The sequence below is a fragment of the Andrographis paniculata genome, unplaced genomic scaffold, assembly GCF_009805555.1.
Source record: "Andrographis paniculata isolate CXL003 unplaced genomic scaffold, ASM980555v1 Contig49END, whole genome shotgun sequence".
Lineage (NCBI taxonomy): Eukaryota > Viridiplantae > Streptophyta > Magnoliopsida > Lamiales > Acanthaceae > Andrographis > Andrographis paniculata.
In genome coordinates, this window is record NW_026137583.1 from 4446826 (window position 1) to 4462201 (window position 15376).

Sequence of the window (15376 nt, forward strand, 5' to 3'; positions counted from 1 at the left end):
TCTGAAAATATAAAATAATCATAATGTAGATATAAATGTTACATTATTATATATATATATATTTTTTTAAATTTAACACACCAAACATTCACACTTATGTGCTAAGTTATGCAATTAGTGGGTTTTGAGAATTTTTTTTGTTTGTTTGAAAGTAATCTACATACACTATTTTGTTAAATAAAAAATTGTATTTTCAAAGTGTATCACGTAATAAAAGACTCAAACTAAATTTCGAAAGTACACAAGAAATTCTATCACATAGGGAATATTTCATTTGTTTACTCCATTAGAGTAATATTTTCTATGATTTTTAATTTTTATTAATAACAAATTATGAACTTTATTTATTTTTTTCCAATACATTAACTACATCGAATCAAGAGTTTTTAGCCTTTGTTTACACTTTACAGTCTGTTAAGATGGAAAATTACTCACCTTATGTTTGTACTACACTACAAATACTAAACCTAATGCTCAGATTATATATACATTTTTGAAAATTTTTGCACTATTTATTTTATTTTTAAATATTACATCAAATACCATGTCCTCTCCTCAAATATCATATAAAAACTTCAAAAACTGTATCAATAAATTGCAAATTCGAACCAGTTCGGATCATATGCTGATATAATAAAATTCAACAGTTTGCTGAATGCTTAGAAGTTAATCATTTTTAATTTATGATATTAAATAATATAAATATATATAATTAATTTTAGGCATTCAGCATATGATCCAAGCTGAATTTGAAGAGAGGCAAAATCCAGAATGCATCGTGACCTTTTCCTTATATGAGACAATAGTTCAGCTATTCTATAACAAACATTACAGGAGAATTCTTGGATATGTAAAAATGGACAACTAGTTTTTCTCATAATTCCCACATATATTTCATTTTTTGGACAAACAAACAAACAAGGAAATCGAAATTTCTCTCTATATATCTTCTCACACACATAACTTCAAAGTAGGTGTTGGGTCTCAAATCCGTGTATATGTCGAAGGAACAATTCAACCAAACACCAAAGGTTTCTTCTTGTTCAGATAGGTTGTTCGTGAGTTATTTGGATGATAAAACTGCGCAGAAACAACAATTCAAATCCAACATTAAATTTGTTTCCTCAATTCGGCCTCCAACTTAACCAATGTCTAGGGGTTTCAAGCCAAGCTAATCCACTAAGATATGAGCACTGTAGAAGCAAGTTATATCTTCGTAGCCATCACTCGAGACAACAACAAGAAAGTACAAAACAGCTCATTAATACAACGATTATCAAAAGTTGTGGTGATCGTCCTAAGAATAGTTTCACAATGCCTCAACCTCTAGTTCTTGAGAGACAAAAAGTACCCCCACTCTTTTAACAGTTGTTATCTTGGCTACTTTACCTACCTTTTGGCATCTTGTGTCGATTTATATATAAACCTCTGTGAACATCCAAATGCACCAAGATATCCCAACCAGATTTCTCAAGCTACAGCATGTGGATGAACTCCAGATGCAAAAGACATCCCAAACAAAATCTTACAAAAATCCGTACTTCCTTTCTTTAACCTCACACACTTGCTGCTTTGTTCAATCACCAAACAATTCATGTAAAATAATGATTTTTAAATGGATACCAAAAATAAATATCATCGATAATCTTGCGCTTCAAATTAGGGGTGGGTAGCGGGAGGCCCGCGCAAGCGAGTTCTGCAAAGTAAGCAGCGTCAACGCCCGGCCAGCCTATTACCCCTCCATAAATTCTTGCGCCTCCTACGACCGGAGTCAGGACGCTGCGGCCGGTTCTCACCGTCCACTTTGTTTTCCTTACTCATTAGTTTAAGGCAAGTTTCTACCCTATCCCTCCTTCCCGTTTTATAGACTCACCTCTGCCCGAATAAATTCTCCCATCCGATGTGGGAGAGAGACTTGCTGACTCTTTTATTTTTTTTTATTTTTTTTCGATGTGGGAGACTTTGCTGTTAGTGAGTAACGATCCTTCGGCCCCGGCCCAGGCCCAGGCCCAGTCGCCAAACAGAGCCGGTTGCGGTTCAGTCGGTTCAAACCCGTACCAGTGACGGCGGCTCGGTGAAGGTGAACCGGGGAAATTGGAGAAGAAAGAAGATGGATTTGTGGCCGCGGCTGTAAGTTTCAGTAGTAGGTAAACAATTTTAACTTTTTTTTAATAAATTATATTTATATATGTTTAAATAAATAAAAATTAATTTTAGAATCAAACTAGGGGCAAATTAATTTTTTTAAAATATAATGTTATAAATAAATACTGACAAAAATAATTATTAATACAAACTGATGAGCCTTTTATCATTCACTGTGATTGTGTCTAGAAGGATGTGTATGTCAGTGTGTCTGTGAAAAATAAAATTAAAAAACATGCACACCCAGCCTTTGTTGTTTGAAGAAACACTCCATTTTAATTGATATTTATTCAAAGAAATTGAACAGAGTTATACACATCATACATACGTGTATAAATTGTGGATGCAAATACTCTTATTACGTTTATAATTTATAACCTATTATTGTGGATTCATATTTTTTAATTCAAACCATTAATTTTATTATTTTATTTTCGTCCGACCGATTTTAAAGATATTCATTAATTTTTATCAAAATTATAAATATATTATTATATATATATAATTATTTTATAAAAAAAACACTTAAAATACAAAAATATCAATTTTTCTTTTTAATCTACTCAAAACTTAAAAGCTCTTTTGACCAGGAATAGAGGGAGTAGACAATAATATGTATTGAATTAGTAGGTATATATTATACTATTTTTATAATAATTATAAAAAATTGTGTCAGCCTATTTTTTAAATTTCATCGTTCCCATTAAGGTGCGTTTGTTTGGAGTTTGAATTTTGAGTTAAGAATTTAAATAGTAAAAATTTTGAATTTGAATAATTGTATAATGTAATATAAATGGATATTGATGTAATATTTTGAATGTAAAATTAATTTTTATTATAATATAAAAGAATAAAACATAAATATTTGATTTTATATTTTTCTTCAAAAAACAAAAAATAAATAGTGTATTTAAAATTCAGTTTTCCCAAATAAACACCCCTGTTGTTTACCAACATTAAATGAGAATACTCTAGAAAACCGTGTCTGCTTATCCCATCACATGTGGATAATTTAAGTGGCCAAGAAATAAAATTCCACAATGGTCCAATTCTCCAGTGAATATCTATCCAAAACCCCACTATTCCATCCACATAATAATGGATTCAGAAAAAAAAATGACAACAAAAAAAATTAAAAAAAAAAAAAAAATCTTTGAAAACACCAGAGCAGCAAGACCACAATCATAAAGAACACTACCCCACAAGATTTTTCTATAGCAAAAGATGGATGGATATTCAGCATGGGCACTACAAAGACAACAAAAAAAAACATAAAAGAAAAAAGAGTATTCATAAATGCTCTACCTGTTTTATTTTCGGCCACAAAGATATGATACTAAGATACATGACATAAAAAAGACAAGCACAAAAACATAGATATATTTTTTTTTCCCTGCAAGAAAACAGATAGATATATAGCCATATTCTATGTTTTATCTAATTTCATAATTAAGTGGTTGTAGTTAAGATAAACTGACCTATTTATTGTTTTTTGCTTCATTTTCCTTTAAGCAACTTTGATGGTATTGTTGAATCTCTTCTGATCCTGTCCCAAAGAAGACAATGACAACGTCAAAGACACCGGTGGCATTGGATTATCGACGTTTTCATGCTGCATTGATGGTTGGACATGGCTGGCCGGCGTTGAAACAGGCGCAGCCGAAAAGTCGTTGGCATTGGAAGGTATTGGTGGAGATACGATAGGCTGTGGCGGGACTGGCCGGGGTGGATTGCCTTGCGACTCTCCTACTTCTTCTGTCATAACAATCTAATGTCGAGAAATTAAAACGCATTAGTATATACGCCATATTAAACAGACAGTGAGAACAGTAAAAGTAAAAGCAGAGGCAAAATTATCCATAACTATCTTGTGATTTGAAAATTGTGTACTATAATCTACACAAAATTTATTTTTTAGGAAATTCTATACAATACTTTTTAATATACTTCGGTAATCCTCATGTAATTTCTAGAGATTTTGTGCAATGTTCTTGTAAAATAAGAATGTGTCTCATGTAATTTCTAAATTATAAAAAAGTAATACAAAGATTCTCAAATACTATATATTTGGTCTTTTACAATTTCAATTCAAATCAATATTAATATTATTCTAACATTCACGGTTTTACGTAAAAATATACTATTTTTTTTAATAAGAAAATCATATCGAAATATTATTTAAACAAAAACTCAAATTAATTTCGAACCACTGCCAAAATATTAGATAAATTACTTGGAAACTATCACAACCAAATAATATATACAATGTAAATTCATTGTTACTTCAAATTGATTGCAAGAACACCACAGGGTGCAGTCATTTATTTCATATAAATTGTAAAAACAGAAATGATGATTAACAATTACCGAGTCAGGGGTCATGTCGAATACGCTGGTGCGCCGTCGCCTACGCTTAAGATTATTGTGGCGGATGAAGTATTTTTGGGCGTGGCTAGCAACTTGTGTTGGCGTTCGAGTTTTGACATAGTTTTTGGAAATTCCTCTCCAATCTCTTTTTCCAACCTTGTGCAAACCAATTAGGAATAGCTTGTGCTCTTCCTCTGTCCATGGAATTCCTAAAATAAAAAACATATCCAAACAAATGGAACTGAAATTGAAATGGTAAAGAACAAAAATTCCATTCAATAAATTCTTATATAGATTACTAATTTCGAAAACAATAAAAGCAATCTAACATTTTTTAAATCTGATTGTCTAACCCTAATCTACAGTAAAAGCTATACACCAAAAAAAAATCAGTATAAAATAAATGTTCTAAATTCGGACAAATCTGACCTCTCTTACTTCCTGTGGCCGGATACAGAACGCCGTCGTCGGCGGACACATAACCAGCGGCTCCACCACCAGGTGCCGGCGCCTTCGGCAAATCATCACCACTTTTCTCGCATAGATTGTTACTCTCGGTACTGCCGCTACTGGATTCGTAATCCGTCAAATTATTCATACTGACGCACTTCCGCATGGGATCTACTTTCACTCTCACACCAAACAATACAATTTCATCGCAGACAGACAAGGCTCCATAGCCGGCGATTTTCGCAGCAGAGTAGCGATCACCGGAGATGAACATTTTATGATCTCTATAATTTGGCAAAAATATTTGGAAGATATATTGCAAAAGAAAGGAATATAATCAGGCGTAGGAACACCAATCTTTATATTTTATTTTAGTATTTAGTTTATTTAAAATATACATTTATGGGTGTGTTTGTTTGGGGGTTTGGATTTTGAGTTGGGATTTGAATAGTAAAAATTTTGAATTTGAATAGTTGTATGATGTGATATAAATAGGTGTTGATGTGATGTTTTGAATGTAAACTTGATTTTTAGTATAATATAAAAAATGAAAAATAAGTGTTTGATTTGACGTTTTTTTGGGAAAAAATGAGATGAATAGTAGAAATCTTTACAAATCCTTCAAACAAACACACTGATAGTGTAATTTTTTATATATTATAATTAATTATTATTTTATTAATATTGATGGTATGAATAAATTTAATAATCTTTAAATATTTTAATTATTAATATTTATTAAGTTTGTCATAGTTATATTAATATTTTAAGTATAATAATTTAAATATTTATTTTAAAAAATTAGTTAGTTTGTAATAATTTAAATACAATTAAATAATTATATTAAAAAGTAAAACTCAATATTAGAAATATTAATATAAAATTCAATGTTAAAAATATTAAATATTAAATATAAAATAAAAATAAATGATGTCTTCACTTGGACTTGGTGTTGGTGGATAAATGTGTTTTTATGTTATATACATAAAATTGTGATTAATATAAATTATTATATTTTTTAAAAATATAATTTATTTATTAATTTATGAAAAAATATATATTTTATATATGTATTGATGTATGTATTTATTATATATATTTTTTTAATAATATTTATGAAAATTATGATATTCAACACACAAAATAAAAAAATTTACGTGAAATATTTAGACACTCAGCATTTTTAATGACTTAATTTTTTGTATGGGGTGAAATTATTTTGTAATATAAATAATATTATAATTTACGTTGAATAGTTGATTTTTATAAGTGAATAATGTATATGTATATTGGTATTTTTTTTAATAATATTTATGAAGAATTATTTATTGAAAAATGGTGAGCCAAGAAACTTATATGTGTTTATTTGTGAAATTTTAGTTTTGGATAGTAAAATTTTTAATTAATATAATTATTCGATATGATATAAATATGTATTAATATGATATTATAAATATAAACTTCAATTTTAATATAATATAATAAATAAAAATTAAATATTTATTTGATAATTTTTATTTTTTTTAAAAAAAATTGAAATAGTAAAACTATTCCAAAATTTCTCAAGTGTTTTATAACGTGAATAAGTTTAAAAACATGACATAATTTTGGCAAATAAAAACTCCATAATTTTTGTGAAATGGATATTTTTTTAAAACAATATTTTGAATTATTTTTGTTAATTAGTTAATCTTTTTACTAAATATTTTAAAATTCATGTTTAGTTTTCAAAATATTTGTTCGATTTGGTTTCGATTCTTTATATTTTTTTCCGAATCGAAAATATTTGCAAATAATTCGAACTGAATCAATTTTTTTTAAAAAAAAAATACATTAAAATTTCAATTAATTAAAATATTTGCAAATATTTTGAATTGTCAAACCGAAACCGAACGAACCAAATAAATATCAAATATACAATATTTGTATTCGAATCAAATTTGATGAGTTAATTCGATTCAACAATTCGGCAGTTCAATTTGATTTTTTTTGCCGAGCCCTACCTGTATAAGATGGCATGATTATGTGAGTTGAACTCGTAACCGTATATTGCATATAAAAAGTAAATATTATACTCCCTCCATGCAGCTAGAAAATATACATGTTTCTATTTTGGGACGTCCAATTACAAAATAAATATTTTATTAAATATCCCATTTTTTTCTACAAATATCTTTACTTTACATCACATCATTACTTTTACACCAGAAAGCAAGGGCAAAAATATCATTACACTACTTTTAACTACATACTATAGTTAAAATACTATTATTTCTTAAACACTGCAAAAAAAAAAAATATACTTTGTGTGTGGACGGAGGGAGTATCATTTTTATATAATTTAATAAATAATATATCTTTGACAAAGAGAATACACCTCAATTCTTTCTCTTTTTTTAATGGGACGGGGAGATTTTACTAAAGGCTCAATTCTTTCTCTTTTTTTAATGGGACGGGGAGATTTTACTAAAGGCTGCAAAAATAAATACGACTCGAAAATTCGGTCCGAAACAGTACGAAAAAATTGTATTTGGCCCTCTAAAAATAGGCTGGAAAATTTTCAAGCCGTGCCTAACCCGACACACTAATGAATCGGGTTGTGTTCGGGTTCATGAAGGTCGAATCTTGCTTGGCCTGACCTGATTTTTAAAATTAATATTTAAATTTTATAAATTTATATATATTTTTAAATTAAAAATAAAAATTATAACATTGATGGTAAAAGTTTTAGTTTATATATATTTGATTATAGATTCAATTTCCCACTTTTATTACTAAAATATATTTCATTCTAAATTAATTAAAAGTTTAAGAAAAAAAAAACTAGGGGTGTCAAAAGTAAAACCGACCTGAAAAATCGAACCCGTTCGACCTGAAATTTTTTAGGTTCGGGTTTGGGTATTTCGGGTTTGAAAAAAATTGGGTCGACCCGAACCTGAAACAAAAAAAAATTCGTGTCGTGTTCGGGTCGTGTTTCGGGTTGACCTGATAACCTGAAATATCAAAATCAGATTAGGTTTAGTTTCGGGTTGACCTGATAACCTGAAATATCAAAATCAGATTAGGTTTTGAGTTTCGTGTTTCGGATTGACCTGAAATTTTTATTATTATTATTTTAATTTATAATATTTATATTATTTTAAATATAAAATAATTTAAAAATTAAAATAAAATGATATCTTTTGGGTCAATTTAATTTTTTTAAAAATTTTCGGGTCTGTTTCGTATCCGGTTCGTATCGGATTTGTTCGGGTTTCGGGTCAATTTAATTTTTTTAAAAATTTTCGGGTCTGTTTCGTATCCGGTTTGTATCGGATTTGTTCGGGTTTCAGGTGACCTGAAACTAATTCAGGTCAACCTGAACCCGACCTGAAAGAATTCGTGTCGTGTTCAGGTCTAGGATTTCAGGTCAGATTTCGGGTTCGGATTGATAGTTATTTTGTTATCTTTATGGCTCAACCCAACACGAACACGACCCAAAAATACAAATTGACACCCCTTAAAAAAACCTATACTGGGCCAGCTCAGTTTGAAATCGAATCATATCAGGTTGACCTGACACAAAAAAATCGGGCCAGCCTGAATGGCCACCTCTAGATATTATATTTTATCAGCTCAGTTTGAAGTCGAGAATCATATCAGGTCGAATCATATCAGGTTGACCTGATACAGAAAAATCGGGCCGGCCCGAATGGCCACCTTGGATATTATATTTTGTCAAGCCTTAAATGAATATAAATGTAATAGTGTTAGTAATAATTTTTATATTCGACCTTTTTCTATTTTCAAATCTTATTAAAACTCCAAACAATGTACCTTGAACATGTCCTTAAGATAGGGAGGGAAGTTCAAATACAGAACAGGAAGGCAGAGGAAGCTCTACACCAATGGCCATGGCAACTAAAATCCGGCCAAATTCGAGACTCCGGCGACGGAGCGCGCCTGAGAAGAGGAGATCAATCATTCAGACGAAGAAATATAAGAAATTAACTCAAAAGATAAGGAAGAAAAGGTTGGGAGCAAACCTACCCTTCCTGGATTGCTCAACTCCATAGATAAACATATCGAGCTTTCTTACCGCAAGAAATTCACCCACGAGTCGAAGAACATCCTTTGATCAATCCAGAAAACCTCAAACCTGCAAAGTCACGGCGCGCTTTAGAGTAATCAAAGAGCAAAAAGAACATCAAATCCATCGAAGAAGAACATAAAAGACAAGAGACACATACCGGTTTCGCCATCTAGACATGTTCCCATAATATCCAACTCAATGTTCCTACTAGCACAATATATTTTATTTTTTGAATGCAATGCGCTTAACTTCGGAGTTCTGATGAAATCCGGTGTGTTAAGCTGCTATGAATTCTGCGAATAAATCAAGAAAACTATCTAACAACGTACCAAGAAACCGGATCATCATCATCATCTAAACAAAACCTTCCATTTCAAGTATCAGTTAACAAGTTATTGTACAATAAATCGACCAGTCGAGTAACAACTCATTTCAAGATAAGTTCCCATATATCATTCGAGCTCTTTCGCTATCAAGCCAACACTGCATAAAGTCGCCTACGCCTACATAATTTTCTCAGCATAAAGCTGCTGCTCACTGGAAAACATCGATAAAACTAAATCAACAATGACGAACGAAGCTTAAATTTCGAGGAAGAGGAGGCAATTTGATCCTTACTTTTTTTTTTAGAGTTCAGGGACCGTCGTCAAATCCAGAACCGGGAGCAAGTTCATTTAGATCAAGAAAACCTCGTTTTTGTACGTTTTCTTCCTCTTCTTCTCGATCTACGTTATTGGCTTGTTCCGGTGGATCAGTTTGCTCTCCATCTACTGCGTCGGGAAGCTGCTCTTCAGTAGGTGCATTGGTAAGCATATCCGGTTCGTTGTTTTTTTCCTCGGAATCTTCGCTACCTGTCGAGAAATCTGCGTTACCGCTTGCATAAGAGTGCTCCTCGCTAGATTCGTTCGATTTCTCGGGCTTCATCGATTCGGTATCTGATTCAAACACGTCGTACTGCTTGAAATTGATGTGATTTCGAGTTGCTCTTTTGCTGCGCCTGAGACCGGATTGGAGCTCGTTGACGAATCTCGACCTTGTTTCCCGCCTCGTGCGGCCTGCAACTGTTTTAGATCGCCGCGGCTCGCCGCTATCCTCGCTTGTACTCATTGTATCGTCGTCGTCGTCGTCTTCTTCCTCTTCCTCTTCCTCTTCTTCGGGATTTTCTTCTTTCCAGTTGTACTCTTCATCGCCTTCTGAGCTGCTACTCGTCCTCCTCTTTTTCTGTCTTCTGAGGTAGTCTTCATGATAAACAACTTCACCGACTATATCGTCGTCGCTGTCGAAATCTGCATCGTTGTCGGAGACAGCTTCAACAAACTCTGCAACGGAATACCGCTGTGGCCTCTGCCTACGACGATTGCTACATGATACGTATAGTTGAATTAGAACGGTTTATTTGGAAAATCGACACTGTAGAGGAATTACATTGGGTTACCTGCGATCCAAATCCTCGGTTTTCTGATAGTCGTATAAATCATCATCCTCGGACGAGTTTGGAGACGGCGCACTAAACGAGAGGTGCTGAGAATGCTCTGAAGGGCCAGCCCACTTACCATTTGCAGAAGTCGAAGGTTTTACAAGAGGATCGCTTCCATTAAAGACATCAGGAGAGGACTGTTTCTTCCTGGAGTACACAGAAATAAAATGACGAATGTCTTAAATACACGCATAAACAATCATTTTCAGATGTACGACAGCATGGGTAGAGAGAGATTCTTACTTGGTAACCTTGATAGCCTCATTTATTGATCTGTCGTAATCGTCTGGACAAACATTCAGAACAAAAATATATCAAGGTATGATAATTGGCTGGGGTACTGAAAAATGCACCTTGTTCATCAGACAAGGAAACATTCCGAAATCTAATGACATAGTAAGTCATAACACCCCCTTTTGACACATCGACTAAGAAAAACATTCCTAAAACCTACCAAATAAGGTTCAATTGCTGTTCTTCTGCTACAGCTTAAGACGCAAATAAATAATTATTTGACGGGGGAAACACACGTGCTTCCAGTTAAACCTCATGCAATAAAAATTGGAAATAGTAGTAAGAATGCCCTTCAATTTTCCAACCAGTTAGAAATATTTTGAAGCTCAAATACAAGCACAACCTTGGCGCATATTCGAAAACTAAAAGCTCGTGAATAGATTTACAATGTGAAAGATATGGTACACGTACCAAAAGTATAAGTGACTGGTTTTCTATCGCGGAGAGACCGTCCTGTAGCCAGACCGTCAACATTCATCATGTTATCAAGCATAAGCGCTTGTCGATGTTGCTTCTTTAAAAGTTTCTCCTTTTTCTGAAGATAACTACATATTAGCTCCAACCTCACCGAATAGAGGAAAAGGTAAATCTAAAGAATGAGACCATATCTTAGACGAAAAGAGACTATACAAACTGAACCTAGAATTACTGCCGAATGAATTTAACAAAAGTGGCGTTGCTCTAATCATCTTTCAATGAAGATGCAGAAGATTACCTTATGGACCTTCTCGATTTCAGGAAGAAAGTCATTTTTTAATTTCTTCCCAACAGAAACCTCAGTTCGATTCTTACTTGAAAAGAGCTTTTCCTGCAGAAAAGCATAAAATTAGATAGAAAATGGCACCAATTGGGGAAAGGGAAAAACCACAAGCCAGAAAATCGTAGAGTTAAATTGTAGACAGAAAATAAAGTACCCGCAAGCATATTCACCACAATTGCAGCTGAATCAAGTAGACATATATATATATATACACATATATTCACAACTATTGTACCATACAAATATCAACCATCATCTGTAAATCAGATAACAACGTGGTTTAGAGCAAATTAGGTGTTAAGGAATAGCCTTGTTCCCCTGTTAGTATTTATATCTATCCTGCTGTGGTTTCATCTCCAAGTCAGTTTTCTATTTCTAATTCTGATATTAACCCACTCAAAGAACAATCTTTGACGGCAGAATTCTTGAAAATTTTTACAACTCTAAAGTTTGCTTTTTCATTCCTTGGATCTCAGCATAATGGAAATCGCTGAATCGATCTTGTGCTTCCATTTGACCGATTGGAATACGAACATTTTCCCATAATCAAGCATAATGCGAAGAAGCCAACAACAAGAACTTACAGAAACGGTCAGGAATTCATCAAAGTTAGTGGCAATTGTTTCCCATTGATACGAGGAATGAGGAATTGGGGGAATATTTCTTCCCTTGCCTTTCTTCACCTCAACTTTCCTAATCTCCCGATATAGACGATGACCAACGATGGGATCATCTTCGAACCTGCATAAGAATGATCATATAAAAATATTGAAAACTTAATAAACGATTCCATACGTGTGAGACGCCACTAGAATCACCACCAAGTTCATGAAGGCTATAAATGCTAATATATCACCTAAAAGGAACGTAAGTTACCAATATGAAACGCCGTGGGAATCACCACCAAGTCGTTCTTTCCGAAATGTTGATAGCTGAATACCATGCTTTATTGAACCGTCTATATAGCTCCGTATGTCTTCTTGCTGCAGAAAAGGATAAGTACAACCATAGTGAAATCGGCAAATACAGCTATATGTTTTGAACATGTAAACTAGCATATCAAAAGAGACTTTAAGTATACTTCATGCCTTCCTACAGATGCTTAGTTTGTAAAATCTTGCAACTTATAAACAATTCAATCAGAAAAGTCCTCGTCAATTTTCCTACACAATGTTGCATTTTTCTATTATATCTTCTGATCATGACTATGAATTCAAATCCTATTGATGTCTTCTCGGTCAAGTCTGTCACACAAAAAAAAAAGTGACTCATGATTTCTTTCTTGTATTTTCTTTTTGGTATAAGCAATTCCTCAATCATCTAGGATCAAAGGATTCATATCCCTCGTCTGATGTTTCAAAAAATTCTACACAAAAGCCCCTACATACAATCAAGGATCAGTAGAAATCAAAGCAGTACTTGTTCTTCACTAGCCCAGATTGAAAGTGAAACTAAAGTGAGAAAAGTTTCATCAATTTTTATCGGAATGGCTGGCAAAAACCATTGAGATTGGAAATCAAGTCACGCAAACAGATACATAGGAAATCGGTTACAAGATTAGATAAATCACTGCACATCCCCAATTAAATATATCTCCAACAATTAATTTCAACATATGAGAGAAGAAAAACATTTAGAAAAGGTATACCTCAACGCGAATATCACATAAAGCCTTGAGAATCACCACTCTCACCCCAGGATCAAGTGCATGGTAAGCTTCAACTTCAGTCCTAAACCAACACAACCCCAAAATATTGTAATTAAAGACACACTACTATTGTCTCTTGCACTTAACATAAGTGGATTTCATCGAGAAACAAACCCATGTGATGCAATTATAGGTAGATCACCTTCTGCAACCTGCAAAGACAGCATAGATGTGTAAATTCAACAGCATTTCAGAGAGAGAAATGAAACTCCTTTTCAACAATCGATAATAAAATTACCCAATGCCACCAATTTTTCAATTTCCGGCATAATACAGTAATCCAAGTAGGATGCCCAAGTGCCATTCTCGCAACAGGAGGAATTGCCTAAGAAAAAAAATTAAAAAAGGCACAAGAACAACCTTCAATAAAGAACTTACAAGCATGGAGCTCATTTAAAACCACATCCATACAAATAACTCATCAAAAAACGACGTATTACAGTTTCAGATACACTACAACTTCATATCATTAAACCAATCAAAATTAAAAATATCCATAGACAACACTACACAATGCAATAAAGAAAATGCAACAATAAGCTTCGCAACAAACCATACGATTTCATGAAAAAAGCATACACCAAATCCAAGCATATTCACTCTCACCTTTAGCAAGGGAATGTGAATATCAGCCAAAGTAGTATTTGGCGAAATCAAAGCCGTCTCGAACTCATCCACGGAAAACTCGACTTTAATATTCAACAAGCCTCTAAACACCTACACAGCTCATCCAACAGAAGAAAAAACACAGAATCAACCAAGATTAGCTCCAAAGCACACAACACACCACATTAAGAATCACACAACATACATTCAAAAAATTGAGAATTGAAGCCAACTGCCACATGGACCGAATACCCCAGCGCGGCAGCTGCGACGGCTCAGGCTCTCCGAGCAGCGGCGTAACCACTCTACTGTACTGCAACCTGGATATTGCTAAAGAAGACTCACCCCCCTCCCCATTCTCCTCCACACCACCATTTGTATCCACCTCAAACCCATCTTCATCTTCCTCTTCTTTCTCCTCCTCCTCCATGGATACTTCCTTCAAGAACCTGGCAGCTAGCCTCTCCTTCCTCCGTGCATTCTTTCTCCTCCTAGCAGCCTCCGCCGCCGCAGCCTCCGCCTCGGCCGCGGCCTGCATCCTCGCCGCCGCACGCTGCGTGCACGCCCTAGCTGGCCTCTCCCTCCTAAAAGCTACACTGTTACTGCTCCCATTAACAGTATCAGACTTGACATCGGTCTCTTTCTTCGCCTCGCTCTTGATTATATTTTCGGCGCGGGTTTCCCCGTTTTCGGGGATTGGAGAGGAGCCATGATTTGGGGAGGAATGGTCGGACATGGCGAATGGATCGGGCGCGCGAGGATCTAGGGCTGGATTGCACTGGAGATCAAGGGCTTGCATTGAAGCAGATGGGGGAAGGTAATTCAACGCAAGGGTTTTTCGTCGATAATCATTCAATGCACAAAACACAAAGCGAAACAGGAGAATTAAGCTCAAGATTGGGGGGAATAAAAGAGGGTGTAATCAGATAATCGTTAGAATCAAAATTAGGCAGGTAAACATGGAGATTGAGTTATAGGAGAGTTGAGAGAGGGGTAGAAAGGAAGGAAGGATGGCAAAGTCAGGATTTTTCTGAATGGGGTTAGAGTTAGGACCCAAGATTTATCGAATAAAGAAAGCAGATTAGAGAATGGAATAGATTCAGCGGAGATACAGTTTGTTTGTGTGAATTTATGGTGGGGGAAGATAATAGTGATGATCTCTCTCTCTCTATCTGGTTTCGGCGACTCGACCTTTACTGCAATCAGTGTGTAATGGAAATCGGGTTGAACTTGAGATACTAGTGCTGCTGTCTGAATCCCATTCTCTTTCGAATCATCCGATATCATAACCAGTATTGCATTTACTGTACTAAATTATGGATTTTTATCATTCATTACCGTGCTCCGACTGCATTTAATGGTGAATTATAAATTTTATAATTCATCGCCTCATATTGCTAATTGGGACAAATAACACATATGAACAACTCAATCTTTCCCCAACATCAGATGATAGATAGTCCCAGATGACTTGATGGTTTGGAGGATAAATTAGCG

At 34.0% G+C, this 15376-nt stretch overlaps 2 protein-coding genes, 1 long non-coding RNA gene and 1 other non-coding gene across 6 annotated transcripts; all 4 read right to left on the minus strand.

The window, feature by feature from the left end:
* Positions 1 to 765: 765 nt before the first annotated feature.
* Positions 766 to 1516, minus strand: LOC127253018 (uncharacterized). Its single transcript, XR_007839181.1, has 2 exons — positions 1394 to 1516; positions 766 to 1080 (listed from the first exon to the last, which is right to left on the minus strand). It is a non-coding gene; the product is annotated as an uncharacterized LOC127253018 (long non-coding RNA).
* Positions 1517 to 1672: 156 nt separating this feature from the next.
* On the minus strand, positions 1673 to 1834 carry LOC127253129 (U12 minor spliceosomal RNA). The gene has a single exon (XR_007839222.1). It is a non-coding gene; the product is annotated as a U12 minor spliceosomal RNA (small nuclear RNA).
* A 1583-nt stretch (positions 1835 to 3417) lies between these two features.
* LOC127253016 (transcription factor MYB1R1-like) lies at positions 3418 to 5321 on the minus strand. 2 transcript variants are annotated; one of them, XM_051277415.1, is made up of 3 exons: positions 4942 to 5321; positions 4513 to 4706; positions 3418 to 3913 (listed from the first exon to the last, which is right to left on the minus strand). In XM_051277415.1, the coding sequence occupies exons 1-3, from the start codon at positions 5234 to 5236 to the stop codon at positions 3653 to 3655; spliced, it is 750 nt and encodes a 249-aa protein (XP_051133372.1). In that variant the 5' UTR covers positions 5237 to 5321; the 3' UTR covers positions 3418 to 3652. The 2 variants fall into 2 exon arrangements, with proteins under 2 accessions (XP_051133372.1, XP_051133371.1); XM_051277414.1 differs by having other exon boundaries at positions 4513 to 4721; positions 4942 to 5317.
* A 4060-nt stretch (positions 5322 to 9381) lies between these two features.
* LOC127252907 (DDT domain-containing protein DDR4-like) lies at positions 9382 to 15102 on the minus strand. Of its 2 annotated transcripts, XM_051277296.1 has the most exons (13): positions 14085 to 15102; positions 13880 to 13990; positions 13512 to 13598; positions 13388 to 13425; positions 13214 to 13295; positions 12442 to 12548; positions 12150 to 12306; positions 11521 to 11613; positions 11217 to 11340; positions 10755 to 10797; positions 10470 to 10658; positions 9653 to 10394; positions 9382 to 9571 (listed from the first exon to the last, which is right to left on the minus strand). In XM_051277296.1, the coding sequence occupies exons 1-12, from the start codon at positions 14676 to 14678 to the stop codon at positions 9668 to 9670; spliced, it is 2352 nt and encodes a 783-aa protein (XP_051133253.1). In that variant the 5' UTR covers positions 14679 to 15102; the 3' UTR covers positions 9382 to 9571; positions 9653 to 9667. The 2 variants fall into 2 exon arrangements, with proteins under 2 accessions (XP_051133253.1, XP_051133252.1); XM_051277295.1 differs by having other exon boundaries at positions 9382 to 10394; positions 14085 to 15101.
* Positions 15103 to 15376: the final 274 nt, after the last annotated feature.